The 25,869-nt window shown below is 56.8% G+C and overlaps 1 protein-coding gene across 1 annotated transcript in view; it reads right to left on the bottom strand.

Moving 5' to 3' along the window:
• Nwd1 (NACHT and WD repeat domain containing 1) overlaps positions 1-25,232 on the bottom strand; it is a 28,546-nt gene extending 3,314 nt beyond the window's left edge. The window contains exons 1-17 of the mRNA XM_003464247.5: positions 24,417-25,232; positions 23,583-23,699; positions 20,509-20,806; positions 17,425-18,688; positions 14,839-15,042; positions 12,938-13,097; positions 11,855-11,972; positions 10,888-11,046; positions 9,192-9,389; positions 8,795-8,917; positions 7,109-7,308; positions 6,105-6,377; positions 5,547-5,646; positions 5,290-5,444; positions 2,838-3,114; positions 1,539-2,089; positions 76-181 (exon numbers count right to left, since the gene is read on the bottom strand). Coding sequence (XP_003464295.3) covers positions 76-181; positions 1,539-2,089; positions 2,838-3,114; positions 5,290-5,444; positions 5,547-5,646; positions 6,105-6,377; positions 7,109-7,308; positions 8,795-8,917; positions 9,192-9,389; positions 10,888-11,046; positions 11,855-11,972; positions 12,938-13,097; positions 14,839-15,042; positions 17,425-18,688; positions 20,509-20,806; positions 23,583-23,699; positions 24,417-24,500 — 4,387 coding nt within the window. The 5' untranslated portion in view covers positions 24,501-25,232. The remainder of the gene's footprint in view (positions 1-75; positions 182-1,538; positions 2,090-2,837; positions 3,115-5,289; positions 5,445-5,546; positions 5,647-6,104; positions 6,378-7,108; positions 7,309-8,794; positions 8,918-9,191; positions 9,390-10,887; positions 11,047-11,854; positions 11,973-12,937; positions 13,098-14,838; positions 15,043-17,424; positions 18,689-20,508; positions 20,807-23,582; positions 23,700-24,416) is intronic.
• Positions 25,233-25,869: the final 637 nt, after the last annotated feature.

Below are 25,869 nucleotides of genomic sequence, written 5' to 3' on the forward strand. Positions count from 1 at the left end.
CCAGTGGAGGTGAGGCAGGGGCCTTTGGGGGCCAGAAGCTAAGCCAGGGCCCTCGGTATCCAAAGTGAGACTCACCATCCAGTACGCTCCACACAATGACAGAGCGGTCCTCCAAGCCCGAGAACACATACTTGTCGTCCTTGGAGAAGCAGGCACAGCGCACCCCGGGGCAGTAGGAGCTCTGTTCAACACAGACCACAGGATCTGAATGCCAAGTGGGAAGTCACTGGGGACCAGCCCTGGAGCCAGGCTTTGAGCCCCACAGGGGGGGGGGGAAGGGTCCGAGGAAAGCTTGGGTAAATGGGGGGTGGGGGTCCCAGGTCTGGGAGGTGGCAGATGCTTTGCACCAGAGAGTGCAAATGATAGTGCCCCATTTCCACAGGGCCTCGCACATATGAATGCTCACTATAAATTCACTGAATTAAACATTTTATGCTGAAAGCCCCGTTTCAGGCCAGGTGCAGCAGTGGATGCCTGTCATCTCAGCAACACAGGAGCCTGGGGCAGGAGACAACCATGAGACCAGCTTAGGTAACATGGTGAGACCCTGCCTCAAAATGAAATATAAAAACTAAAGCCGAAGGGCTGTAGCTCTGTGGAGAAGCCTGCCCAGCACGCATGAGCCACTGGTTCAATCCTGAGGACCGCAGAGAAAGGAAGGGAAGAAGGGAAAGAAAAGAAAATGCTGGGGGACCCCAGATTAGACTCCAGAACAGGAAAAGTGAATCACAGGTTGAGAATTTCAAGTTCGAAACAGGAAACCCAGGAGTGGAAAATTCCACACCATGAAACTTCCTATCGTGGGCAGAATTGTTAAAAATATTGTATAAAGTGACATTGGTGTGTATATTAAACCATAAAATGAATTTCCTGCATAGATTGGGTCCTATCCCCAAGATACGTCTTAGAGATTTGCGAATATTCCAAAATCTGAAAAGATCCTCAACACAGGACATTTTGGCTCGTGTTTTTTTGTTTTGTTTTGTTTTGTTTTTTAAGGGTTTCAATCTGTAGTGAGTCACCTTGAACTCACTATGTAAACCATTCCGGTCTCCAACTCACAGAGATCCTCCTGCCTCAACTTCCTGAGTGCTGGGATAATAGGCGGGCACCACCATGTCCAACATCCAAGCATTTTAGATAATGAACACTCAACCTGTATTCCTCTCCATTGCAGAGGTTTTCGTTTTGGTTTCCATTGTGGTTTTGTTTCGGTAATGGGGACCAAACTCAAAGGATGATACTCCGCCCTTTTTAGTTGGGTTTTTTTTTTTTTTTTTTTTGTCTTTTTGAGACAGGGTCTCACTATGCAGTTCAGGCTGGCCTTGAGCTCACTTTGTAGCCCAGGCTGGTCTCGAACTCCCAACGATCCTCCCACCTCAGCCTCCCGAGTGCTAGGATTATAGGTATGAGCCACCATGCCCGGCTCATTTTTAGTTTTTTGTTTTGTTTTATTTTGTTTTTTAGTTTTTGAAACAAGGTTTTGCTAAATGGCCCATCTGGGTCTCACACCCACACCCCAGCTCCCGGGCACGTACCACATGGTCCAGCTCCAGCCTGCATTCGCATGCCCTCAGGTCCCAGAGACACAGCCGACCCTCCTGTGATCCGCTGACTGCCAGCAGCTCACTATGGCTGACATCCACGCAGGTGATGGGGCTGCCATGGGCCTCGAGGGGGAAGACCTGGGAGTTGGTACATGCGTACAGGAAGAGGTTGCCGCTGGTCATGCCGTAGAGCACACGGCAGTCATCTAGCACAGCCACACTGGTCACGGTCTCAGGCAGCTGCGTGTAAAAGATGCACACGGGGCCCTCGATGGCCGGGCATGGGTCCCCAGGCACCACGTCCAGCACCAGCACGATGTTGTCGTAGGCGATGGCCAGCCGGTCCTCACGCTTGCTCAGGGCCATGCCCACCACTGGCTTGTGGGCCTCAGGTGGGGGCACACACAACACATCCTGCCGCGCGTCTAGCGGGAAGCCCAGCATGGCTCCTGATGCCAGCCCCGCGAGCAGGAGCTTGGGCCCCTCGGCAACCTCCAGGCACCGGACCTCACTGGACACGTCCAGGACATCCTGCACCTCACCTGCCGGGGGAGAGCCAGAAGCCATGAGGGTGCCATGTAGCTGGCTGGCTTTGTTTTTTTTGTGGCACTGGTGATGGAACCCAGGGCCTTGAACTGATCTGTAGCCCTGGCCCTGTCTTCAATTTTCATTTTGAGACAGGGTCTGGCTAAGTTGCCATTGGCCAGGGCTGCAACTTATGACCCTCCTGCCTCAGCCTCCTACCCCAGTATCTCTCTGGGTCCCCACTGCAGGCCCCTCAACTACAGGCTCATCCAGAGCCTAGGGTGCCCGCTGCTTTACCTCTGTCTAGTGGTGCCCTCTGCCAGAGGGAGCCCCTCATCTGGAAAAGTCAGGTCTCCCCATGGGTGTCCAGAGTGCCTGGGAGAAGGGCACAAGAGCCTGGCCACAGCTGGGCAGGTGGCGCATGCCCATCATCCCAGCACCCTGGGAGGCTGAGGCAGGAGGGTCACAAAGTCAAGTGCAGCCTGGGCAACATAACAAGAGCCTGTCTTAAAATAAAAATAAAATGGGGACATAACACTCTCCCACACTGTTGGATGATAGAAAAAGTCCACCAACCAGCAACCCAGAAGTGGGCCTCCCCACTCCAGACATGGCACTCCAGCACTGGATCTGCCCCCTGAGCCCCAGACCTCAGTGTGAACACTGTCTCCTGAGCCCCCACCCCCTAGGTCTGCTTTCACCTCTTCAGCCGAGGCAGGGCTTCCATCCTCACCATACACAGGGCCCAAGTCCTGGCTTACATACCTTCTGCCACATCCCACACAGTGATCTTGCTTTTGTCCCCAACTTTTGGGAAGTAGACATATCTGCCATGGTGTGACACGGCGGCCAGGCCAGTGCGGTCCAGGAAGGCCACAGGATGCCGTGGCTGCTGCAGGTTGCTGAGGTCCCAGACCCTGAGGGACGAGGACTGGCGGGATGCAGAGGCCACCAGGGTCCCAGCGTGGACCAGCAGATTCACTGGGCCGCCTGTACTCTCCAGGACATCCAGCAGGACCCCTTGCTCTGACAGACTCCATACCTGCAGCATGACAGGGAGGCAGATGGTTGCACAGGCACTGTCCATCCATCTATCTGGCTCAGCTGAAGTCTCAGGCGCCCTTGTAGGCTTTCACTAGGTCCCAGCCTCTGGTTTTGTTTTTGAGACAGGTTCTCCCCACATAGCCCAAGCTGGCCTTGAACTCAGGCAATCCTCCTGCCTCAGCCTCCCTAGGACTGTGCTGACAGGAGTGTGTCACTATGCCTGGTTTGCCTATACTTTTTAACTTACCCAGAGCTCCCCAAGCAAATGCCAGAGTGGTTCTCAGAGAGTTCTCAAAGTGGCAGGCACCCTTGGCCCTCTCAAGGTATTTGTAGGATTGGAACTATGTTCAATGGTGCCTGTCTAACATCCCAGCTACTCAGGAGGTTAAGACAGGAGTGTCACCTGAGGCCAGGAGTTCAAAATCAGCCTGAGCAATACAGTGAGACTGTCCAAAAGAAAAAAAGCGCAACCCCCGAAACACATTTTCCTAATAGTTCCAAAAGAAGAGGGCCTCGCTGTGTAGCCCTTTTCTGCTCTTCCAGAGTAAGCGACAGAGAGTTCCAGAAGTTTCCTGACTGCCTGGAAATAAATGTGCAGTGCAGTCAGTGTAAGCCTGCCTGGCTTCCCATGAGCCAGGCACCAGCAGGGCTTGGAAACTCGAAACCATATCCCGAGTCCACGGACACCCATGTCCAGGTGTGTGCAGACCTGTGCATATGAGGAAGGATAGGCATGCAGGAAGTCTATAGCGTGCATATGTGTGCAGGTACATGTGTAACCGCACCTATACACGAGTGCATGTGTGCGCGTGCGTATGAGCACACACGTGTGCATAGTCACACACACACACACGTGTGCGCGCGTGCGAATTATTGTTGCAGGAAGCCCTGGGCCTTCCTGAGTCCGCCCCGTACCCCTGGGAGCCACCTCATGGTCACCATCAAGGTCACCATCCAGGGCTACTCGAGGCAGGCCTATCCCAGAGTGGAAAAGGATGCGGGTAAAGCCAGTGACATCAGGAAGGTTGATTCCCATGGCTGCTGACATGCCCTGGGATGTCAGTGTTGGGAAAGGAACACGCGTGGTCTCGGTGATGCCGCTGTGACCCTGGAAACCCCACAAGTCACCATGTGTCTCGCAAGCAGCCAGCACAACGCGTCCCCTATCGCATGTGCGCCAGGACCTTGCTCCCTAAGGAGGCCCCGCAGGGGCTGGATACTTAAGGGGTGGGCGGGTGGGGGGCAGGGCTGGGAAGGATGTCCGCACCTCCCGGCATCTCTGGCATTGTGTGTAGCCAGCCTGCGCCTCTGCACTGCCATGCCAAAAACCACGGCTCCAACACGTGCACACACACAAAGTCCTGGGCTACCAAGGCTCTCTGAGATCCTCAGGCATCTCTAAGACTGCAGAGCGCCTGGTGCAGTGATACACATCTGCCATCCAGCGCTCAGGAGGCTGAGGCAGGAGGATCACGGTGCGTTGGAGGCCCACTGGGGCTACACAGCGAGGCCCTCTCAAAAGCAAAATAAAATAGGGCTGGGGATTTAGCTCAGCGGCAGAGCACTTGTCTGGCAAACCCGAGGTCATGAGTTTGATCTCCAGCACAAAAAAAAAAGAGAGAGAGAGAGAAAGAAAAACACTGCAGAGAACTTTTGAGACCAGGATATTAGAAAACTCTCTTTCTTCTCTCTCGCCAGGAATGAAACCCAGGACTTTGCACAAGCCAGGCAGGCAAGCTGCTGCCTAGTTTATTTTGACCCAGATGCTTTAAGCAAGTGTGATGCCACTGAGCTGTGCCTGCAGCTTTATCTGTTTCACTTGAGGGTCTCACTAAGTTGCCCAAGCTAGGCTCAAACTGGAGATCCTCCTGCCTCAGTCTCCCAGGTAACTGGGCTCGCAGGTGTGCATCTTGGGGTTTCTTTGTTACCCCTGGCAATGCTGGACCTGAGCTCGTTCTCCCCACACGGTGCTCTGAGCCCAGACCCATTTTTTGGGGGGTGGGGCAGGGGCACTGCTTTTCTCTGGGCCACTTGAGCAAGGCACACCCAGGTCTGTTGGGACCTGGGGACTCCGCTTCCCCCAGGGAGAAGCCCTGCGTGGTGTGCTCAGCAGTCCCTAATGCTCTGGCCCTCCATCTCCACAGAGCCACAGTGGGGCATGACATCCCCTCACCTGCACGAGCCCATCCCGGGACCCGGTGACCAACAGGTTGTTCTGGAGTCCAAACACCGCCGTCTCCACCACGTCCTCATGCTCCAGGTCAGCGGCTGGGAAGCGGTGGAAGCCCTCAGAGTCAGCCAGGAACACCCGCACACGTGTCCCAAAGCCTGGAATGCACGCATGGATGAGGGCAACAGGGCCTGGTTGCACCCGACGCCAGCCTGACTCTGTGTCCTCCCATGGTCCCCAGAGCCAGAGCCAGGGGCTACCTGCAGCGAGCAGGGACTCATCTTCGGCTAGCACCAGGAACCGCGGTGCCTCTGGGAGCCGATCCAGCAGGCGGTCTCTGTGCACTCCATCCGGGGAGACCTGGCCACGGGCAGGGGTGTCAGCTGCTGCCCTGCAGCTACAGCTCAGGGCCCAGAGCTTTTTTTCCTTGTGGAGCCCAAGCCAGCCTCGAACTTGGCCAGGCCCTTGCAGGAGCCCCAGAGATCTCAAGTAAGATAAAACTATAACGGCCCTCATCATACCAGCACCCAGGAGGCTGAGGCAGGAGGATAGCAAGTTTGAGGCCAGCCAAAGCTCCACAGTGAGTTCGAAGCCAGCCTGAACTGTACAGGGAGACACTGTCTCAAAAAGCAAAGCAACAAAAACCAAAAAAAAAAAAAAAAAAAAAAAAAAGAGATGGGAAGAGGAGGAGGAGGAGACACCAGGTGTCCAAGTGCACTCAGTAAAACCCATGAGGAAGGTCACCCTCACATGCACTGCCTGTGACTGCCATGCCCTTGAAAGAGGAAGCGGTGTTGGTCTTGTAGTCAGTCACTTACCATGGTGAGAGAGCCACTTCTGAACCCCGCGATCACCCTCCCTTGTTGCTGGATGGGGACCACACAGGTCAGGGTCTCCTCTGGGGTGGTGGACAGCGACCATGTCCCCTGAAGCTGTCCAGTGGCCGAGCTCCACATGCTGACAGCACCACTCTTGGACAGGGTCAGCAGCCTGGCCCTGGACACCAGCACAGCTGTGCACACGCAGGGGTTGGCAGTGTCACCCAGGATGCGGAAAACCAGCTCTGAGGTTTGCAGACTCCAAGCGCTGACCTGGTGGGAGTGGGAGGGAGTTGGATCTGGGGTTCAAGAGATCTTCTTGCTTCAGCCTTCCAAGTAGCTGGAGACAGGCTGGACTTGTGCCCAGCCAAGCCCCTTTCTTCATGTCCATTCTTGTTTTGTGTATGATTTTGTCTGCTTATTTGTTTGGAGACAGGATCTCAGTATAGCATTCAGGTGGCCTGGACTTGTAGTGATCCTCCTGTCTCAGCCTCAGCCTGTGCCAGGTTTAGGAAAAGTTTTAAAAGTAGAAGCCATGTGGCCAGGCATGGTGGTGGTACACGTCTGTGATCCCAGCACTCAGGAGGCTGACACAGAAGAATCACTGCAAGTTTGAAAACAGCCTGGGCTACACAGTGAGGCCCTGTCTCCAAAACCCAAACCAAAATAAAAACATCATAGATCAAGGCATGATAGTGCACACCTGTAACCCAGTTACACTCAGGAGGCAGAAGCAGGAGGATCTTGAATTTGAGGCCAGCCTGGGCAACACCATGAAATACCTTGGCATCAGCACGACAAAACTGTGGCTGTGATAAAAGGGTACTTACAGGGACCAATAAGAGGGGAGCAGAGTCTCAGGTTTAGGGTCACAGAAACTGTCTCAGCCAATGGCAACCTTCAAAGTCCCTTCCAGCTCCTCCCAGTGCTGAGCCCCACACCCTGTGGCTGCTGGATGCTCTGGCCCCAGTTGGGCTTCCAAGAGCAGGGTGGCTGCGCATTACCTTCGAACCCCAGGCCACATACACCACGCCGTGGGCCTCATCCACGCAGAGGCTGAAGGGCTGGGAGTCTGGGAGCCCCATGTCCCGCTGGGTCCACCTCTCCCGGCCAGACAGCAAGTGCCACAGGCACAGCGAGCGGTCCCTGGAGGCAGAGATGGCCAGTGTCCCCCGGGCAAGCACGGCCACGCACATCACCTCGCCTGCAGCAGGATTCAGGTGTTAGCCAGGGTGCTTGTCTCTATCAGATCATCTTGGGGCCGTGGGTGCAAGGACACCTGGCTTTCAAAGACAAGGTGGGCAGTTTGAGCAATGGATCACAGAGGGGAGTGAAAAATGCAATGGAGGGCAGGGGGCAAGGGGTCCTCCAGAGACTGAACATGTGATAATCAAGCCTGCATTTTACAAGGCTGCCTGTCCAGGAGGTATTAAAAAAAATTTTTTTTTGGTTGTTTTGAGACAGGGTCTCACTATGCAGTCCAGGCCTTAAACTTGCAGGACCCTCCTGCCTCAGCCTCCTGAGTACTAGGATGATGGCATGTACTGCCATGCCCTGCCAGGATGATGTCAGTTTCTAAGAGCTGGGGAGAGACAAGCATGGGAAACCTTCAGTCTGTGCTGCGTGGTTGGAACACTAGTTAGCCACTGTAAGTTTTTATAATGTGACCTTTAGTGTCGCTCCGTGTGACAGTCTCCTCACAGAGTCCCTGAAGCCTCATGTACCCTCATGTACAGCCTCCATGAAGTAGCGAGCCTGCCCGCTCCAGACCACTGACACCCATGACAGCTTTGGGGTTCTCAATAAACTGTTTTCAGTGTTTTCCTAACAACAAGTAAGAGTTTGTTACACGGCCTGGTGATGCACCACTCATCCCAGCAAACTGGGAGGCTGAGGCAGGAGGATCCAGGTCCCACCCCAGCCCAGGCAACTTGGCAAGACCATGCCTCAAAATAAAATAGAGGGGGCTTGAGCTGCAGCTTAGCTGAAGCCCTGGGTTCTGTCCCCATCCTCGGGGGGTGGGGATAGAAGAGGCAGAAGGACAAATTTAGAATCTGCTGTGGTTTGCATGAATGTCTCCCCTAAAACTGTCAGGGGAGAGCAATGCCAGGGCAGGAGGGAGGGGGACTTTTCTTCTGTGGTACTCACGGTTGCACTCAGAACCCTCTTGCCAAGCTCCATCCACAGCTCGCTCACTCTCCCCCTCCCTGTCTCTGTCTCTTTCCCTGTCTCTGTCTCTGTGTCTCTCCCTGTCTCTGTGTCTCTCTGTGTCTGTCTCTGTCTCTCTCCCTGACTCTGTCTCTGTCTGTCTCTGTCTTTGTCTTTTTGTCTCTCTGTCTATCTCTCTGTCTGTCTCTCTCTCTATCACCCTCTTTCTCTTGCTTTCTCTCTGGGGATTGAATCCAGAGCCTTCACACTGAGCTACATTCCTAATTGATTTTAACTTTTTATTTTGAGTCAGGGTCTCTCCAGGTGGCCCCGACTGGACTTAAAATTGTGATCTTCCCACCTCGGCCTCCTGTGTGGCTGGGATTCCAGGTGCACCCTGAGTGGGGTGCAATGGGTCAGACAGCTGTAGCTGAGCACTGCAGGAATGCACTATATGGTTTCCATACAGTGGAGGCTCAGCAGGGCCCCTGGAGTCTGTCTACGTGGGACCCAGATGGTACCCACTCCCTTGGCTGCCCCACCTGTGTGTCCCATGAGCACATAGCTCACGCGTTGCTTCTGCACATCCCACACGGTCACCATGCCGTCCTGGGCGCCCACCACCAGCCTCTGCTCCTCTGGGCTCCATGCCAGGGCGGTGACACCTGCAGCCACACAGGGACGACAGCTGTGCATTCACAGCTGGGCCACCCTTTGCAGATGGGAGCCCAGGCACAGGTGGCGCTGCCCTCTGTCAGGACCTGGCAGAGGCCCTGGGGTGACACAGTGTCCCCAGCCTGGCTCAGGGACAGATTTACCCCAGGGTCCTGTCTCCCCAGGGCACCGAGGGCCAAGTCAGCATGAGTTGGCACCAGCTGATGGTGTCCCCGGGACCCACCCCAGCCCACACCCACCCCACCTCACAGCCAGGAAACCCACCTCTGTGACAGCCAGTGAGCGTGGCATACAGGGGGCCCCCAGGGGGGGTCAGGCATCCAGCCAGTGGCACCAACAGTGGGAATGGGCATGCATGGAGCCAGGCTTGGGCCTGCTGGCACAGCGGCCCCACCAGCACTGGGTACAAGGGTGCTGAGGCCTGCAGCCTTGCCAGGAGCTCGGTGTACAGCACGCTTTTCTCTGCAGAGGACACAGGTACACAGGACTGTTACCATCCGTGTGGTCCCTGCCACCCACCGTTCCTGGCAGCCTCCAGGCTCCTGACTGTTGCCAATGCTGCAGCAAAAACACTCTGGGGGGCTGAGGCCGGAGAGGCCCAAGTTCAAGCCTGGCCCGGGCAACTCAACACTGGTGAGACCCTGGCTCAGAATCAACAAAAAGGGCTGGGAATGTGGCCCTGATGAGCTCTGGCCTGAGGACCCCAAGAGGGCACAAGAGAGAAGTTTCGGGCAGAGGTGGTCCTGGACCTGGACCTGGTCCTGCAGCCTGGAGCAGGCAGGTGCCTGCGGTGCCCGCTGGTAGCTGGGTTTGAGCCCACCCAACTGTGTGGTCGGCCAAGGGCCCACTGAGGTACCACCTGGATGAGGGCCCATCCGTCCTGGAGCTCGGGAGATGCCCTAGGCCTGGAGGTCGCCAAGGATCTCGTCTCTGCCCTGGACTCTGCATCTCCACAGGGCCCTCCTGCCCCTCCTGCTGCAGCTGAGAACCGCGCCCTGCAGAAAGGGCTGCACCAAGGCCCAGGCCACCAAGGGTCTTGAGGCTGCTAGACTCAGGAAGCAGGGTGTCCAGGACCCCGGAGGGACCTGGTGGGGGTGGCCTCGCAAGCCCTTCCTGGCAGCCAGAGGCAAAACTTAGCCCACAACTCTAGAGGTTGCTCGTCAGGTCTCACGGCCCAGGCTGCTCCGCCCTTGCTGCAGCTGGAGGTGGTAAATGGAAGCAGGGTTCAGCACCTGTCTGCCCAGTGCTCAGGGAGGCCAAGGCAGGAGGATGGGAATATGAGATCAGCCTGAGCAGTGTAGCAACTCAGGGAAACCAGGACTCAATATGAAAAGTAAAAAGGGCCGAGGGTGAGGCTCCGTGCAAAGGCCCTGGCCTCCATCCCTAGCACTGAAAAAAAAAAACGGGCCAAGGGAAACAGGCAACATCAGGCATCAGTGCTTGGTAAAATAGGGGCTGGGAGAACCCAGTGCTTGCCCCCCATGCACCACAGCCCTGGACCCCAGCTCTGTGGGAGGCTGAGGCAGAAAGCAAGTTCTAGCCCAGCCTGGGCTAATTAGTGACTTAGCAACACCCTGCCCCAAAAGATAATTAAATAAAAAGGGCTGGAGATGGAGCTCAACCGAAGCCCTAGGGTTAACCCCCAGGGCTGTGAAAACCAGTCTTTACAGGTCCCAGCATTTGCAGTGGAACAGATGGCAAGAACCAGTGGTCCGGGGCCCAGGCAGGCGAAGCTGCTCCCCGAAAGCGCCCCTCACCCCCGAGTGGACCCCATGGTCACTGTGTCTGGAGCCCATGGGAGCTGACATGTTGAGGTGATGCCGCCGCCACTGCCCTCCAGGGAGCAGTGTGGGCCAGGCATGCCAGGGGTCACTGAGTCACCAACTACCAAAGCAGGCTCCAGGAGTGAGGCAGTTCAGAGGCTGAGGCAGGAGAGGCCCCAGCAGGGCCAGCCGCTCACCTGCACCCCGAAGCTCCAGGGCTGGGCGACAGAGCTCGAGTGTCTCCCGCACCAGGCCCAGTTCCGGGCCATCCACATGGGGCATGCACAGGTCCACATCATCCAGCAGGGCATCGAGACCACCGGACAGCACCCGGCAGGACAGCCAGCTCATGTCACCTGCAGACACAGGGCTCAGTGGGTCCTCCACCTCCGTCAGGGTCCCAACCCAGCAGGACATAGCAGCCTCGTTCACCCTGGAGTGGGGCTGCACTCTGCACTGTGGGGGATGGGCAGAGCACCTCCGCCACCACTGTGGGCAGGAAATCCCACCAAGGTCTCCAGGATGGGGCAGAAAATCAGAGGAGGGAGGGCAGGAGGATGGATGAGTGGATGGGAGGATGGACAGGTAGGTGGGAGGACGGGTGGGTGGGGGATGGGGGATTGATGGGTGGGAGAGAGCGGGATGGGTGGGAAGACGGGTGAGTGAACAGGTGGGTGGCTGGGAGCATGGAGGATGAGGGTGGATGGGTAGGTGGACATGTGGGTGGGTGGGAGGATGGGTGGGAGGACGGGTGGGTGGGTGGGTGGATGGGAGGATGGGCAGGTAGGTGGGGATGGGGAATGGGGGGTGGCTGGATTGGTAGGTGGACAGGTGAATGGGAGGGTGGGAGGACGGGTGAGTGTGTAGATGAGTGAGTGAGTAGACTGATGGGTTCCATGAGTAGCTGGATACATACTGATGGATGCCTGGGTAGATGGGTGAGTGGGTGAATGATACACAAATGAATACATGAATACATGATGGACACATGGATAACAGAAAGACAGACTCTCTGTGAGTCTCTCACAGGCTTTGTCGCCCTGTGCGCTGTCCTTAGAGGCCACACATACAGTGTCCCAGCCTTGACCCAGGGACCTGAGTGCCCAGCTCCTACACGCCAGTGACCCTGGGTTGGCTGCCCTGTGGCCTGGCACACCTTCTTACCCAGAACGTCCCGAAGCAGCTCCTCCTTACGGCCGGCCCCCAGCAGGTGGTAGGGGAGCTCTGCCAGCTTCCGCTCATTGGCCACGGAGTCTGAGAACCACAGGGGCTGTGGTGCCACCTGCAGGGGTGGGGATGGGGGCTGGAGCGCTGGAGGCCCAGGTCCTTCCAGCACCCCAGTGGGCAGAGTAAGGGCCCCAAGCTAGGCATCTGAAGCAGGGGTGAGGCCCTTCCTGAGCACAGGGAGGTCTCAGAGCCAGGGGCACTGGGCCGGGCCTCAGAGGGTGAGCAGGAGTGCGTTTGGCAGTGTGCAGAAAGCACCAAAGTTGCAAAGTTCCACACACACACTTGGGGTTCCAGCTGCTGGGGAGGCTGAGGCAGGAGTGTGGCATGTACCAAGGAGTCCATGTCCAGCTTGGGCAGCAGAGCAAGACCCCATCTCTATGCAAAGCAAACAAAAGCAGCAAAGGCACAGACCTGGAGGTATGAGGGAGGACAAGGGTTTCAGGATGCAGCAGAAGGCTGGGAGGCTACAGAGGCTTGAGTGGAGTGGGAAGAGACCAGCAAGGTCGCCCTGCACCTCGGCTCAAAAGACAAGGGGCGCTTCAGAGCCAGGGACAGTGCGGGAGTCGCTCGGAAGACACAGGGCATGTGAAGGGTCCTGTCTGACCTTCCTCCTAGGACCACAGGGGGGAGGGGCTCAACGTCTCTGAGCGGCTGTGTCATCTATGATGACATGTGTGCTCTAGGGATCGGTGGATGCTTGGCCCTTGACTAGTGCCCCCAGCCCTTTCATCCTTTTCTTATTCATATATTTATTTATTTCTGGCACCAGGAATCGAACTCAGGACCTCACGTTTGCCAGGCAGGTGCTGTGTCACTGAGCTATATCCCTGGCCTGGGGGTGGATTAATGTTCCCAAATTCAGTGATTTTTTTTTCTCTCCTGGCAAGTGGGTTTCTGCACCCCCTCCTCCTTAGCTCCCCTTCCCGCGCTGTGCCCCGGGGTTGGGGCGCCTCGGCTTCACGGGGAGAACAGTGGGCTGGAGAAGACCAGGTGGCCAAGGAGGCCGGCAGGGGCTCTCACCTTGCGGTCCAGGCTCTGCGGTCTTCCCACGCACAGCAGAGTGATGTGCTTCTTGGTGCCCTGGCTCCAGGCGCCGGAGAAGAAGTCGGCCAGGACGTGGTGCCGTGCGGCCGCCTTAGCAGGGGACAAGTAGCGCGCTTGGACCACCTCAGCCAGCTGCCTGCGGGCGGAAACACGCTGTGGGCGGGGACAAGGCCCGGGGGCGGGGACTCGAGAAGGGGCGGGGACATCGAGGGGGTGTGGCCACGTGGAGTCAGGATGGGGCGGGGCCAAGGCTAGGGGCGGGGATTCGGGAGGGGCGGAGAAAAGGCGGGGGGGGGGGAGTTGGGACTGGGAGGGTTGGGACTCAGGGTGGGGGCGGGGACACGGGATGAGGCGGGATTCCGAATGGGGCTGTGAAAGGCTAGGGGCGGGGGCAGGAATACGGCAAAGATAGCTCGCGAGGCCGGAGGCTGGAGACAAAACGGGGGCTGGGACACAGTCTGGGGCGGGACAAGACTGGTGGTGGAAACAAGGCTGGGAGCGGGGATGCAGCCTGGGTCCGTGCACTTAAGAGCCCAGAGGGAGCCACCTGTGTCCCTGGGGAGCCACGCTGGACACCCCCCCCAGGCCATCCCAGATGCCCTCTAGGGCTTTCTGCCTAGGTCTGGGTTCCTTTGTCACCTAGCGTTTGTTCCTAAATTGGCTGGTTCTCTGTTGCTTAAATATATAGACTTTAAAAAGTAGCCTTTGGAAGCCGGGCTTGATGGCACATGGCTACCCCAGCGTTCAGAAAACTGAGGCAGGAGGCTTGCAAATTCAAGCCCATCCAGGAGAATTTAGCAAGATCTCAATTTCAATAAAATAAATAAATACAAAAGAACGAAAAACAAAGTAATGAAAAATAAACTGTGCATGTTCATGGCAACACTGTACACAATAGTGGAAAGGTAGAAAGACCTCAGGTGGGCAGATGAACAGATAAACACAATGAAGGGGAGTCCACCATAGAATGGAATATTACTGACCCATGAAAAGGAGCACAACTCTGACACAGCTACAGCATGGAGGAAACTAGGAACCACGATACTGAGTGACAGCAGCCAGACCTGAAAGGCCACATGGCATATGGCCCCACTGATGTGAGGTGTCTAGCACAGGAGAGTCCACAGGAAGTGGACTGGCTGTCCCCAAGGGCTGGAGGAGGAGAAGTGAAGGGGTGGTTCAAGGACTGGGCTCCCTGGGGATGGAAACATCTGAAGCGAGATGGTGGCTGCATGGGGCAGGGCATTGACCACCACTCAACTGTGCTGTGTTGAGAACCAGAAACTGCATGACATGATTCACTCCAGTTTTAAACAGGGCTGCTAAGCCCTGTTTAAACGATGCAGCTCAGAGTTGAGCGCTGGCCTGAGACGAGTGGAGTCCTGGATTCCAGTTCTCTTACACCAAAGGCAGAACCACAGCAGCGTGCAACATGTACACCTGTGACCACAGTGAAGCCAAGGCAGGAGACTCCAGATTCAAGACCTGTTTAGCAAAGCCTTGCCTCAAACACTTTATCAAAAAGGGTTGGGTGGGACATCCCTGAACTGCATCCCTGCTTTCACGAAGAAATAAGAGAAATAAACAGGGCTGCAGTGCCCTCAGCAGTGAGCGCTTGTCTGCACATGCTTGAGGCCCTGGGTTCCACCCCAGCACTTCAGACCTAGGACCAGGTCTTGCTTTGAGTTCAGGCTGGCTGTGGACAGTTGGCAACCCTCCTGCCTCAGCCTCCTGAGTTCTGGGATGACAGGCATGTGCTACCATGCCTGGCTAGTAAATATGTTCTTAAGAACTTGGAGTGGGTGGGTTGAGAGTGACTGGAGTATGGCCTGGAGCTCTGGGAGCCTGAGCTGTGGGTCCGCAGGCCCTGGCCCCACCTGTGGGCGATGGCCAGCAGCGTGGTGCCATGCATGGGCCGCTGCACCAAGTAGTGGCCCAGGTCCTGGCGCAGCCGCACCCACAGCAGCGGCGGGAAGCGCAGCATCTCCTGGCTGGGTGGCGTCCAGTCTCGATAGGCAGCCAGCAGTGCCTCGTCATCCAGGGACAGCACATCCTTCAGCTCGGCCTCCGATAGCCCATGCCTAGGGGATGGGTCGGAGCATAGTGGCCAGCTCTGCACGGCGAGGTGCCCCGCATCTCTCATGCAGCCGCCGCCATTACCCCTACCCCCAGGCCACTTGTCAAGGGTTCCTGCACACGCCCCAACTCCCAGGCCAGGAACTGCACTGCACCCCCTAAATCTTCTCCACTTTTATTCTGAGCCAGTCTTTCGCTCAGTGCCTAAGTGGCCCTATTGGCCTAGAATTTGGGACCCTCCTGCCTCAGCCTCCCAGAGTACTGGGAAGATGGACAAGCACATCAGAGCAGGAGGGGCAGGGCAGAGGCTTCCATGCTGGCTGCACATACACTGCCCCTGGGCTCTGGGCTCTGGGCTGTGGGTTTTAAAATCCCATGCACACGTTTTCCTCTGCTGAGACCTGGCGCACTGGCTGAGGAAGATGTGGAAATAACTGTGGTCTGAGGCCCAGGGCCGCATCTGCCAGCCACCTTCTTGCTTGTGGAATCCTGAGGTGTCCAGGGCATCAGGAAGAGATGTCCTGGTCTCTCTCCTGCTTCTTAGCTGCCAGTGCTCAGTCATAGGGACCCTTAGCACACCAGGGAGCTTCAAGACTGTGAGGGCTGGCTCCAGCTGCAGTGGGTTTCTGCAAGTCCACACGTGTGGTATGAGAACCAGGGCCCCAGGGCCTTGCCTTTGAGGGCTTAGAGCCCACTCCTGGGGGCCAGTGGAGCAGAGTGGTGCCGTCCCCAGAGCCTCATGGAATTAGGGTCCTATATGAAAGGGTTTTGGCCAGACAGGACACTGTAGCCGGTAAAGCCAAGGAGCTCCTATCTCCCCCTCCCCTAGGAATCTACCTCTGGCACCAAACAAAGACTAATGGGCTACCTGTGCATCCCTAATGCCCCCCTTAGGTTCCACCCCAAACTGAGGCTACTTATGTGCCTCACTCCACGTGTTCCACAGAGAGATTGCCAACCCCGTGGTGGAGATGCCGCTCCCCAGGTGCTCGGGGGTGTCTCTCCCTGCATTCTCAAAATAAAGGTCATTTATATTTTATACTTCTTATCTTTTCAGTTGCCGCCAGTCCCCCACAGTTCTATCACTATGCTCTTGCCAGGCTTCTCCATGGCTAAGCTCCTGGCTGAAGGTGCTGTGGGAGACCGGGCCTGGCTGGAGGAGGCCACTGAACTCTTGCCCTGGCCCCTTCCTTCTCGCTCTGCTTCCTGGCCACCATGCTGCAAGCAGCTGTCCCCCTATAGGCCCTTTTGTGAACTGTTTCTGCCTCGGAGCAGCCTACCATGGACTGACCCCACAGGCACCGTGAGCCAGGAAGATTCCTACCCTTCAGGCCAGGCATGCAGATGTGATCACAGAGCAACTGAAGCCCCAGGCCCAGAGAAGAGTGGGGGCTTGCACTCGGGGACCCTGGGAGAGGGGTGGGAACTGATCCCAGGCACCTGGTTCCTACGGTGACTCGGCTGCCATAGCGATTCTTCCTCTGGATGCTACCACAGTGCCCCTGTCTCTGGGCTGCAGGCCGCTCCGGAGCCTGGAGCCACAGCAGTTTCAGCTCTAGGCCTCGGGTCCAAATTCCCCCCCAAATGCAGCATCCCCTCTCCCTCGTCCTTCCCTTCCTTTCCTCCTTTTTACTGTTTGGCAGGACTGCAGGTTACACCCAGAGATCCCCACTCAGAGCTCCACCCCAGGGTGTTTCACTTTGTATTATGAGACAGGGTCTCACTAAGCTGCTGGGTTGCCCAGGCTGGTCTGGAACCTGCCATCCTCCTGCCTCAACCTCCTGGAGTCCTGAGGTGACAGGTGCCCACTGCTGTGCCCAAGTCCCTTTGGTCTTATGGCAAAAGCTTGAGCCTGCCGCTGACCCCGTCTCCCCTTCTCCAACCCCTGGCCCTCACCAGCGTCCTCTTCTCTCGGCTTCTGGGAGTTCCATGCATTTGTGTTTGAGACCAGGTCCTGCTGGCCGCTTGGGGGGGGGCCTCAATCCCTCAAGTCTCCTGACGCATTGGTAAACTTGGTTTTTATTCTTTCTGTGACCACAAATGCACGGGAATTGGGGTTTCCCCTTTGGTTTTGGCTGATTTCCACCTGACAAACTGGAAAATAAACCTAGAGGGTTTACTCTATGTGATCAGTTCTTCAGAGAAGTTTGTTTGCAAAAGGTTTTCCTGCCTGGACCAGTGCGGTGGCACATGCCTGCCATCCCAGCACTCTGGGAGGCTGAGGCAGGAGGGTCAGAGGTTCCAGCCCAGCTCTGGGGAACTTAGAGACTAGGGGAGACGCTGCCATCTCAGAATATTTAAAGAGGGCTGAACTCAGCAGTGAGCCCAAGGCCCTGGCTCTCAGCCCTAGCATAGGAAAAAAAGCATTCGACAAAGTGGAGACTTACCGGGAAGCCGCGAGGTAGCCCAGCACATGGGCCACCAGCAACTGGCCATGTGTCAGCTCCAGGCGGGCACAGAGCTGGTGTGTGGCCTCCTCAGCGGTGGCAGCCAAGGGCCAAGGCACGGAGAAGGAGGCCCAGCTGTGGGCCTCGTGGAAAGCCAGCCACAGGCGCCCTGGGTGTCCGCACTCCGGCAAGCTAGCCCACAGCATGTCGTGCTGGGCTGGGCTCAGCGTGCGTCCAGCCTCAGCCAGCAGCCGTTGCACCATCTTTTGGCCCTGGTCCACTGGGAGTGGCCCCACCTCCCAGCAGGCATCCTGGTCCCCAAGAGCGGCTCGCTGAGCGTCTAGAGCGCCGTGCCACCCTGAGCAGGCAGACAGGATGAGGTGCACCCGTGGAGGGCAGACGACAGGCAGCCAGGGGATGGCTCGGGCGGGGTGTCCAGGGTCCAGGTCATCTACAGCATCCAGCAGGATGACCAACGACTCGAAGTTCCTGCGGCTCACGGTGTGGAGCAGGACATGGAAGAAGTGAGCCAGCCTGGCATGGGCCTGCAGCACCTGGCTAGGTGGAGTGGGCAGCCCAAAGGCCAGGCACAGCTGTAGGCACAGGCCAGCCAGGAGCCCACGGGTATCTGAGCTGCCCTGCGAGGTCCCCAACAGCCGCAGCACCGTCACTGTCTTGCGGCCCAGCAGCCCAGCCGCCTGCTCCGCCAGCTTACAGAGCACTGTGGTCTTCCCAACACCTGGGGTGCCGCCAAGCACCAGGGGCCCATGGGAGTGGCCATCATCCTGCCGCAACCGCTGGCCCAGCCGCACCAAGAGCTCCTGGCGGCCGATGAAGGTCCTAGTGGCCTGGGCACCCTGCCACAGGTGGTGGCGGATGTCCTCGAAGAGCCTAGCAGGGCCAGGTGGGTTGGGTGGCAGCTCCCGCAGGCGCTGCAGGAGCTGGAGCGAGGCGCCCTTCACAAACTGCTCCCCCAGCTCATGCAGGTAGCATGCATGGGCCTTGTTCTTGGGGTTCACCAGGTCGCGAGCCCATGGCAGGCGGAGCACCCTGAGAGCCCCAGGCCTCTCCTGGGTCATGCGCTGCTTGAGGCCACTCAGCACGTCCTGGGCGGCCACATCCACGCAGCCATCGGGCAGCCGGTCCACCACAGCCAGGGCACAGTCCTGCAGTAGGTGCCTGTCGAGCTCAGGGATCTCTCGCAGAAATGCCATAGCCCCCGGGGCACCGCTAAGCAGGCCAAGCTCTAGCTCCCACTGCAGCCCTGCAGAAAGGACGTGACCGTAGTGGCCAGGCTGGTGCCGGGCACCATGGGGTGGGGTTTCTCCGTACAGGGGGAACCTGTGCCTCTGCACCAGGCCTCTGCTGCAGCCACATCTTGATTTTTTTACTTTGAGCCTTGTCTCACTAAACAGGCTGGGCTCAAGTTTCAGATATTCCCATCTCAGCCTCCCAGAATGTCGGGAGGATAGATGTGCACTTCCAAGCTTGGCTATACCCCCCCCCCCAGGTTTTGATCTGGAGCTCATGGGAGGGGCTGTGAGTCTACGTTACCACCCCCCTATTAAATGATGCCCCTGCTGCTGGTCCAGGGAACACACTGAGTAGCAATGATCTAAACTTTCAGATCTGGGTTTTGTTTCCGTGGAAGCTAGGGCCTCAGGCATGCCAGGCAAGGTCTCTAACACTGAGCTTTTAATTAGATTTTTTGTTTTGAGACAGGGTCTCACTAAATTGCTAAATGGGAGCTTGGCACAGTGGCACACACTGTCCTCCCAGGACTTGGGAGGCTGAGGCAGGATCACTGTGAGTTCCAGGCCAGCCTGGGCTACACAGTAAAACCTTGTGTCAAAACAAACAAAAAACAAAGATGGGGGGAAGGGACCAGGAAGGCGGGGAGCCTAAGGGTGACAAGTGTCCTGGAACATGTGAGCAGATGCTAGGTCTTGTGAGGTCCCACCTGCAGCCTGCAACCAAAGTCCCAGTACATCCACCAACTGGTAGGCAGAAGTGTGCAGAGTTAGTCTCTTGCTCTTGGCAAAGGTTCTGTTCATACATATTCCTCATATTGGTAAATAAAGCAGAATAGCCCAGTGCCACAGGAGGCTGAGACAGGAGGATCCTGCGTTTGAGTCCAACTTGGGCCACTTAGTGACTTAGAGACCCTGTCTCAAAATAAAACTAAAAATAGGTAGGGATAGGGCTCAGCAGAAAGATCCAGAGTCCAATCTCCAATCATGCAGAACAAGAATCTATCAAGTCTTAAAAGTAAATCAATATATTTGATGTTGATAGTCTTGAATACATTGGATATGTTGGTAATAGAAAATTTCATATTTAATATTTCCATATGGTCTTCCCTTGTCCACGGATTTAGCTGCCTGAGGCCAATGGTGGCCTGAAAATACAGAATTGTGGAAATGACCAGCTTGTCAGGTTTGTTTTTCTTTTTGTTTTTGAGACAGAGTCTCACTATGTAGCCCAAACTGGCCTTGAACTCATGGTGATCCTCCTGTCTCAGCCTCCTGGGCACTAGGATTATAGGAGTGCACCACCACATCTGGTTTAACTCCTAAATTTTATTATTATTATTTATTTATTTTATTTTTGTCTTTTTCCTTTTTATTGGTACCGGGGATTGAACTCACGACTGCCTGCTTGCAAGACAGGCGCTTATGCCGCTGAGCTAAATCCCCAGCCCCTGACTCCTAAATTTTAATGTGCAAGTCACTCTAGCCCAGACTGGCTACTGGCTGCATAGTCACTACACATCTTCCGGGCACCACAGCACACACTCGGGGTACACAATGCTTGTGTTAAGTCACCCCAAAGCACCCACTGCCCCTCAGCACACCGGTCTGATTGTTAATTCTTTCTCCAGTCCTGGGGACTGGACCCTGGGGCTCTCTTCTCTCACTGCTCTTTAGCCTTTTCTGTTTATGTGGAGGCCAGGTCTCGTTAAGTCTTTCCATGGCCAGGGCTGCACTCGGACTTAGGATCCTCCTGCCTCCCCTGCCCCACACACGGGCTGTGTCTTCTGGACCTAGGACGCGGGTGCACATCCCCGAGAGGGTCCCTGCTCACCTGAGTGGTGGTAGCGCTGCCACTGCTCCTGGCTGATGAGGCCCAGCCTCTGGGCCTCCTGCGCTGCGGTGCGCAGAGCTGAGGTCAGGGTGGGCTCATCGGGCCCCGTGGCCTCCTCATTGCCCACTGCCTGCAGCACGTAGCTGGGGGGGACCGAGTTCTCGTCGCGCCGGAAGCAACGGATCAGCAGCTCCAGGTCTCGGGGCCTGGTGCTCAGCTGGGCCCGCAGTACCTCCCACTCCTTCTCCTCGATGCGCCGGGGCACAGGGCACGGGCCGTACTGGTCACCAACGAGTGCCTGGGGACACAGTGGAGGGTGTGGCTGGCTGAAGGGCTGCATGCCAGGGCCCCTCAGGGCCGTGGGCCAGGGATGATGGTTACACCAGGGAGGCCACATCTGTTATCCTCAGCTCAGCCCCATCCCCTTCACTTTTTCTGTCTCTTCTTCAAAAATCCTGCACGACCCCCAGCACTCAGACCCAGAGAGCCTGAGAAATTGCACCCCCTATCCATCTTCTGTTCCAGTAACGCGGCGGGCTCAGCCCGAAGGGAGATACCCCCAGATGTGTTGTTTAGACCTGGGACATGCTCAACAGCAAGCTGGCAACTGCCCCTGGCAGCTCAGCCTGCAGAGAGCTGATTCTGCCTACACCCTGTACCTCATTTTGCTCATCACCCAGCCCCAAAGCCCTACTCAGAGACCCAAATGCTTACCGCCTCAGCAATGCCCCAGCTCCTGCCTAAACCCCCGTAAAACTCTCATCCCTGGCTTGGGGCCAGCAGTCTTTCCGCCCTTGGCCTGGCCGTACCCGGTCTGCAATAAAGTCCTTGCACATTGCTTAAACTCTGCCTGTCTCAGTGGTCTCAGCTGTGCCTCAGTTTACCCTAAGACCTGGATTCAATCCCTGGTACCAAAAAGAAAGAAAAGAAAAAAGAAGGGCTGGGGATTTAGCTCAGCGGCATAAGCGCCTGTCTTGTAAGCAGGCAGTCGTGAGTTCGATCCCCGGTACTGATAAAAAAAAAAAAGAAAAAGAAAAAAGAAAAAAGAGGCTAGGGATATAGTCCAGTGACACAGTACTTGCCTGGCAAACACAAGGTCATGAGTTCAATTCCTAGTACCAAAAAAACAAAACCAACCAACCAAAGAAACAAACCAAAACCAAATTTAAAAAAAAAAAAGAACAAAAAAAAAAAAATACAAGCAGAGATAGGCTCTTGCATGTGCTAGAATCCAAGGTGTTGGACAATTGGCAGATAAGTTGGGCTTTGTTTTGTGTCACCTTGTTTTTGAGGTAGAGCCTTGCCAGGCTCCCCAGGCAGGCCTCCAACTCCTGGGCTCAAGGCATCCTCCTGCCTCAGCCTCCCAGGCAGCTGGGAGTATAGCCAGGCACTGCTGTGCCTGTTCTGGACAGGGGAGCTTTCATTACCATCAAGGGTTCAGAGTCCCAAACATTTCCATTCTCTTCCTGGATCCCTCCCGAGGCAGCTCAGGAATCAGCCCAAGGATGTCGTGAAGACATGAGATGGGGTCACCAGCACCAACCCGAGCAGGCACAGCTCAGGTGGAAAGCCCCACTCACTCTTATTTTATGTCACATGACCCCCTCACTGGCTCCTGGACCCGCAGCTCACTTCCTGGCTCTTCCCCCATGCCAATGTGCCAGGTTTGTGCTTCAGCTTCCCGTTTGACACCCCCTGTACCCCAGAGTCACCAGACTCCCCCTACCCCATCACATACCTATGGCTCTGAGCCAGGGGCTTAGCTCAGTGGCACAGCACCTGCTTGGCAAGCCTGAGGTCCTGAGTTCAATTCCCAGTACCAAACAATAAATAAATACATTTTTGAAAACCCCAAAGCAGCAAAGGGCAGGGCCTGACTGTCTCTGTCACCGGCAGGGAGCCTGGCCAGGACCACCGGCCTGACACGAGGCTGTCCCCTGTGTGGCCTCGGTGGTTCTGCCTGCCTTAGCAAGGTGGGCAGTGGCAGGGAGCAGGCAGGGCAGGCTTCTCTGGTGCCCACCAGGTGGGACAGCCTTATCCAACAATAGTTCTGCAGTGGGGTGTGCGGTGCATGCCTGTTATCCTGGCACTTGGGAGGCTGAGGCAGGAGGGTTGGTAGTTTGAGCTAACTGGGTGACTTAGTGAGACTCTGTCTCAAAAGAAACATGGAAAAGAGGTTGGGACTGCAGCTCTGCGCAGTGGCCCTGGGTTCAATCTCTGGTGCTAGAAAAACACAATGGAGAGAGAGAGAGAGAGAGAGAGAGAGAGAGAGAGAGAGAGAGAGAGAGAAACTTTGGCTGGCACAGGCCTGCAATCCCAGAATTTGCATGGCTCAGGCAGGAGGATCCTGAGGGTTCCTGAGCATGGAATATAGGGCAAGACCTTGTCACAAAAGACAAAACTCCAGAGCAAAAAGCAAAGCAAAACAAGGAAGAGAAGAAGAAATAGCCTGCCGGGAGCAGCCAGAGCTGAGACTGGAACCGCTCTGAGCCCGGCTGTGAGGGGCCCTGGGACCAGGACGGGGCCTTGGGGAGCCCCCCGCAGAAGCCCAGTCCCACGGGCGCTGACTTATTTACCAGTGTCTTGTCCCCATGGCCCAGGGCCCCAAAGCTCCAGTTTCCATGGAAAATTCCCAGACCCGCCAGGGGAGGAGCGGGCGTGGCCCAGCAGGTGCTGGAGGCAGGGAGCTTGGCAGGGCAGCAGCGGGCACTGCAAGGCCCCTGTGCCCAGGCCGGCTCTGTCCCCTGTGAACGGGAGTTGTGCTGTACTTTTCCTGCCTGATCCTAGCCCCAGCCCTTTTTACTTTCTATTTCCAGACAAGGTCTCGCTCAGTTATCCAGGCCAGGCTGAAACTTGAGATCCTCCTGCCTCAGCCTCCCAGAGTGCTGGGAGGACAGCCATATCTGCCCCAGGCAGGCCAAGGGACAGGGAGCCAAGCAGAGACACCACCCCACCCTCTACCCCTCAGTCCTTCCCACTCTCTACTCCTGCCTCTGCTGCTGGACTGGGGTGCAGGTGGGCCACACTCTGCTGACGGAGAGAGGGTTGAGGCCTCACCCCCCATACACACTCACAACAAAGGCTGGGCCCAAGGACGTCCTCTGACAGCGCTCCAGCTCCTCTAGGCAGAGGTCGACGGTCAGCTGTTCAGCAGCCTCTGAGTTCCGCAGGCCCCAACGCAGATCTACTGCCTGGGGACGAAGGGGTGTGTGTGTGGGGTGACTTGAGGAGGCTGCTTTTTTCAGTGCCCTTGGACCCAAGCACTGTTTCCTTCCGCAGCTTTGGGCAGCCTCTCTTTTATGTGAATTACAAGGATTTAAACAAGTTGGGGTTGGGGGCCCATGCCTGTGCTCCCAGCACTCAGGAGGCTGAGGCAGGAAGATTGCTGTGCGTTTGAGGCCAGCCTGGGCCACTCTACCTCAAACAACAAAAAAAAAAAAAAGAAAAAATTCACAGCTGAAGACCTCTGAGAGAAACAAGGTGGCATCGTTATGGTGACCTTCAGTGAGTGGGTCATGTTCCCTGTCCCCGTATCCCCTGCAAGGGAGGGGGTGCTGAGGGGCCACACTCCAGCAACCCCATATCTGCAGCTGTACGTGGCTGTGAGGGCACTGGACAGAGAGGCCGAGGGGGCACAGGGCACCGGGAAGTCCCTGCCAGCCCAGCTTCCTTAGCGCAGTGAGGACAGAAATTCCAACTTAGGCCAAGAAGAGGTTGATGGGCTATGCCGTCATTCCAGCTATTCAGAAAGCTGAGGCAGGAAGATTGCACATTCTGACCAGCCTGGGTGGCCTGGTGAGATACTGTCCCATTAGAAAAGAATAAAAAGCAGTGGGGGGGAGCTTTGGGGGCTCCCTGGGGCCCTCTCGGTACTGTGGGAGTGAACGGGCCTGGAAAACAGTGCTCACCTCGAAGGGAAGGCCATGCTTCTGGCAGATGGTCAGCAGCTCTGGGCAGGCGGTGCCCAGTAGGGCCTCCCTCTCCGCGTCCATATCTGCAGGGCTCAGGCAAGTGAGTGGTAGAAATGGAACCCCAACCGGGGCTGCTCTGGCCGATCTGCCAGCTGTCAGTGCCCACCAAGGCTCGGGCCAGAAGGGACACGCAGGAGGCTGCCAGCCTCGACCTCTGAAAGCCACATCACCTACCCTGAGCGTGGCTGTCAGACAGAACAGGGGATGCGCTGGCTCGGGTTGGAGGGGTCCTGGGCGCCGACCCCAGCACCACAAAGGAAGGATGGAGGGGAGGGGAAGGCGAGCCCTCCACCAGCCTAGCCAAGGTGGCACATGCCTATAATCCAAGCTACTGAGGAGGCTGAGGCAGGAGGGTGGCAAATTCCAAGGGAGCCTGGGCAACCTAGTGAGAGCCAGTCTCAAGATTTTAAAAGGATTTGGGTGTGGCTCAGGGGTGAGGTTGAGGCCCTGAATTTTGGGCCCAGCACTGCCAAAGGAAAGACAGAGAGACAGAGAGACAGAGAGACAGAGATAGAGACAAAGAGAGACAGAGATAGAGTCAAAAAGAGACAGAGGCAAAGAGAGGCATAGACAGAGACAGGGGAGAGATAGAAACAGAGACAGAGACAGTGAAAAACAGAGATACAGGGAAAAACAGAGAAAGACAGAGATGGAGACGGACGCAGGGGAAGCAGACACCTGCTTGGCTGAGTCCAGTTCTATGCGCTCGTGGGGGACCCAGTGGGTCTGGCAGGTGCTGGCCCTAGCCCCGTCCCCATGCCCCTGCAGCCAGACCCCCCCAGCTGTGCTGTCTCACCCTCATACCCTCCTGGTTCAGCCCCCCAACAAGCTCACCCGAGGTGGCAGAGCTGATGTAGACGGCCACCCCTCTGGGGACGGGTGCAGGCAGTGGCCCTGCCAGGCCGTGGAGCAGTCGCCAGCGGGTACCCGGACTGAGGGGACCTCCGCCACTCATGCTGCTGCCCTCCTGGGGATGGCCGAGCCCAAGCTCAGGCCCACGGTGGGGCAGCCATGGGTCAGGGACCCGCAGGTCCTGAAGTGTTACTGCTCTTCCCACAACTGCCGAGGCTCCTGCCTTGAAAGTCAGTGCTCAGTGTCGCCACAGCAACTCTGTTTCCCAAGAGGCCAGGGGCTGCCAGGCTCAGGGCACCGGTCCCCAGAGTCTGTGTAATTGAGCTGGTGGGTGGCCACAGAGCAGCGGGGAGGTAGTGGCACCTGCTGGGGCACCCGAGGGGTCCTGCACCCTGCCCATCAGCTGCCAGAGCTGTCCCCTGTCCCTGCACACCCATGGTGAGGGAGATGTTAGGTGCTGTCACCCACAAGGATGCCCTGGGCACTTGGGGTTCAAGGGCCAGGGCTGGTGCAGAGTACCCTCAATGCACAGCACACC

The sequence above is a fragment of the Cavia porcellus genome, unplaced genomic scaffold, assembly GCF_034190915.1.
Source record: "Cavia porcellus strain 051 isolate PalLab524CR breed Dunkin Hartley unplaced genomic scaffold, mCavPor4.1 scaffold_17, whole genome shotgun sequence".
In the NCBI taxonomy this organism is placed as follows: domain Eukaryota; kingdom Metazoa; phylum Chordata; class Mammalia; order Rodentia; family Caviidae; genus Cavia; species Cavia porcellus.